The sequence below is a fragment of the Populus euphratica genome, unplaced genomic scaffold, assembly GCF_000495115.2.
Source record: "Populus euphratica unplaced genomic scaffold, PopEup_1.0 scaffold3225.1, whole genome shotgun sequence".
Taxonomy (NCBI): Eukaryota; Viridiplantae; Streptophyta; class Magnoliopsida; order Malpighiales; family Salicaceae; genus Populus; species Populus euphratica.
In genome coordinates this window covers 309-2,415 of record NW_011503056.1, presented here as the reverse complement: position 1 = coordinate 2,415, position 2,107 = coordinate 309, and the positions used below count along the sequence as shown (strand labels likewise).

General features: G+C 38.9%; 1 protein-coding gene across 2 annotated transcripts; it reads right to left on the bottom strand.

Moving 5' to 3' along the window:
- Window positions 1-243: 243 nt before the first annotated feature.
- LOC105119621 (glutamate receptor 2.8-like) lies at window positions 244-1,666 on the bottom strand. 2 transcript variants are annotated; one of them, XM_011017784.1, is made up of 3 exons: window positions 1,651-1,666; window positions 1,138-1,567; window positions 244-955 (listed from the first exon to the last, which is right to left on the bottom strand). In XM_011017784.1, the coding sequence occupies exons 2-3, from the start codon at window positions 1,555-1,557 to the stop codon at window positions 413-415; spliced, it is 963 nt and encodes a 320-aa protein (XP_011016086.1). In that variant the 5' UTR covers window positions 1,558-1,567; window positions 1,651-1,666; the 3' UTR covers window positions 244-412. The 2 variants fall into 2 exon arrangements, with proteins under 2 accessions (XP_011016086.1, XP_011016087.1); XM_011017785.1 differs by lacking the exon at window positions 1,651-1,666 and having other exon boundaries at window positions 1,138-1,591.
- Between the last annotated feature and the right edge of the window lie 441 nt (window positions 1,667-2,107).

Sequence of the window (2,107 nt, the reverse complement as noted above, 5' to 3'; positions counted from 1 at the left end):
ATCCGCAAAGCTGTGTTCAGGATTAAGCTTTGTTTCATAAAATCAACTCTGATACCATATTAAAATAATTAAGATCAAACACAAAAAGGAGGCTACAATTCTGAATAATCTGTGTATTATGAATGTTTAACCTTAACCTAAATACATATAAAGTATATATAGGTTAAACTAAAAATACTATTCTACCCTTAATAAATAAAATTACATAAATATTATTTAACAATAATAACTAAAAAAAGAGGATCTTGGTGCTTCATTAGCTACATAGAATTTTTGTTCCTAATTAAATAACATCACCATGAACATCTCTCCAATCTGTAGCCAGTGAATGTAACTATTAGCACCAGCTGAAGCCCACTACTGTCAGTGGAAATTAGTATTATGACTTCCCTAAAAACAAAGGATGCAGTGCCTACGGTGTGTGTGGGGGTTCGGGGTTTGCAGCACTGCTCCTTGGGGTATGATTGTCATGCGCTTGATCTCCAATGATGTCTCCAGATCCTTCACTGGAAGTCCTTGAATGGCCACGTGCATCATCGATATGAGGTGAAGCTCCAACTATTTCAGCACTTGGTACAGGGTGAACTCTTGACTCAGCTCTATTAAGATGATGAGCTGATGGATCTGCCTTGTCAAAATGTTTTGCCAATTCAAGAACTCTCGAGTAAAAGGATCTTTCTCGATCCATGGTGTTCGAAGCAGGCCAATGAATGTAAAGGAACTTCGTGACATATATCAGAAGTGCAGACATGGAAGCAACTCCTGTGATGATGAAGAGGCCTCCGAAGCTGGATAAACCAAGACCACCAGAGGTTAGCATGGCAGCTTGATCTAAGCACGTGGCTTCGCCACCAAAGTTCCTTCGTTCAATTTCTTCCATTTTATCTTTATCTTGTGTGACTTTCAAGATTGCCCTTGAAATGTAAGGGACCAATGGGGATCCAAGGGGAAATGCCTGGCATCAAAACAAAATCCCATTGATTATAATGACATCTGGTAAGATTTAATGGTCACTTGCAAGAATTGAGCAGTTCAGCTCTATGCTTAAGGAGCTAGCTAACGACTGCCAAACAAATATGCCTTGAAAATATGCTGAGGGATTGCCTGTGAGAGACAGACAGGGAGAGTGAGACTCACAAAGCCAAATCCATCGGTTTTGTAGGTTGGTCCTACCATTTGGAATTTGGAGCAATACTTTGCTAGAAAGCGTTTGATGTAGGGAATTTCAGCAAAGATAGCAGCTACACCATCATTGTAGATTCCATTAGACAATGCATCATGATACTCTTCTGGAGTGCTATATTCCCTCAACACGGTGTCACTGAAGTTCAATTGTTTTACGAGGAAGTCTTTCACAAAAGAATTCTTCTGGTGCCCTACAAAGTAACCATTCTTTCTAATCTCTTTGACATCAACAAATGTAGGCTGCAACCGCTTTACAGTCAAAATTGAGGCTAAGCTAGCAGTGTAACTCTGTGATATGATTAGCACCACAAAAATCCATATGATCAATACAAATCTTGTCCAGTTATTCACCACCTTCTCCCCTGAAAACATAAGTTTTGCTCTATAGTAACATGAACTTACTTGCAGTTGTCAGAAAATTAAGAAATGGAAAAATTAGTCTAATCAAGTTAAAAGAGAAATTACTATGTGCAAAGAAGAGGGTTGAAAAGGAGAACCACAACGTTGTCCCAAGTTATTGAGCTGGTTTTCCCCTGAACACTTTGTTTTCACGGTGTTCGAGCACCCACACCACTAAGCCAGTGAAGATGAATGCTATTCCAGTTGTTAACCAAAGCTCCGGGCTTAGTGGCTTCAAGAAAATCCACATGTTTTCCCTCTCATAACGTTTTGTCAAAACTACCATTGTGATGCCTGATTCCGAAAAAGGCAACGTAAAATCAACATATGTTGAGCGATCGGCAGTTATTGTTATATCTCCCACCACAGCATCAAAATTCTGCAAGACAATTAATGAAGACAAGTTTATCTTTCTCCAGAATTTCATTTTTGCATGCAGGAAAAAACTGAAGTAGCATCATTTTTGCATACAGGAAAAAACTGAAGTAGCATAACACCAACCTTTAGTTTGATTTGGTCAAGA

What these genes read in the sequence shown, in the direction of transcription:
- LOC105119621 (XM_011017784.1), bottom strand. Translation starts at nt 1,557, where the DNA reads ATGTTTTCAGGGGAGAAGGTGGTGAATAACTGGACAAGATTTGTATTG. An exon ending in AAACCGATGGATTTGGCTTT is followed by an intron (nt 956 to 1,137) that starts GTGAGTCTCACT and finishes TTTTGATGCCAG; the next exon opens with GCATTTCCCCTTGGATCCCC.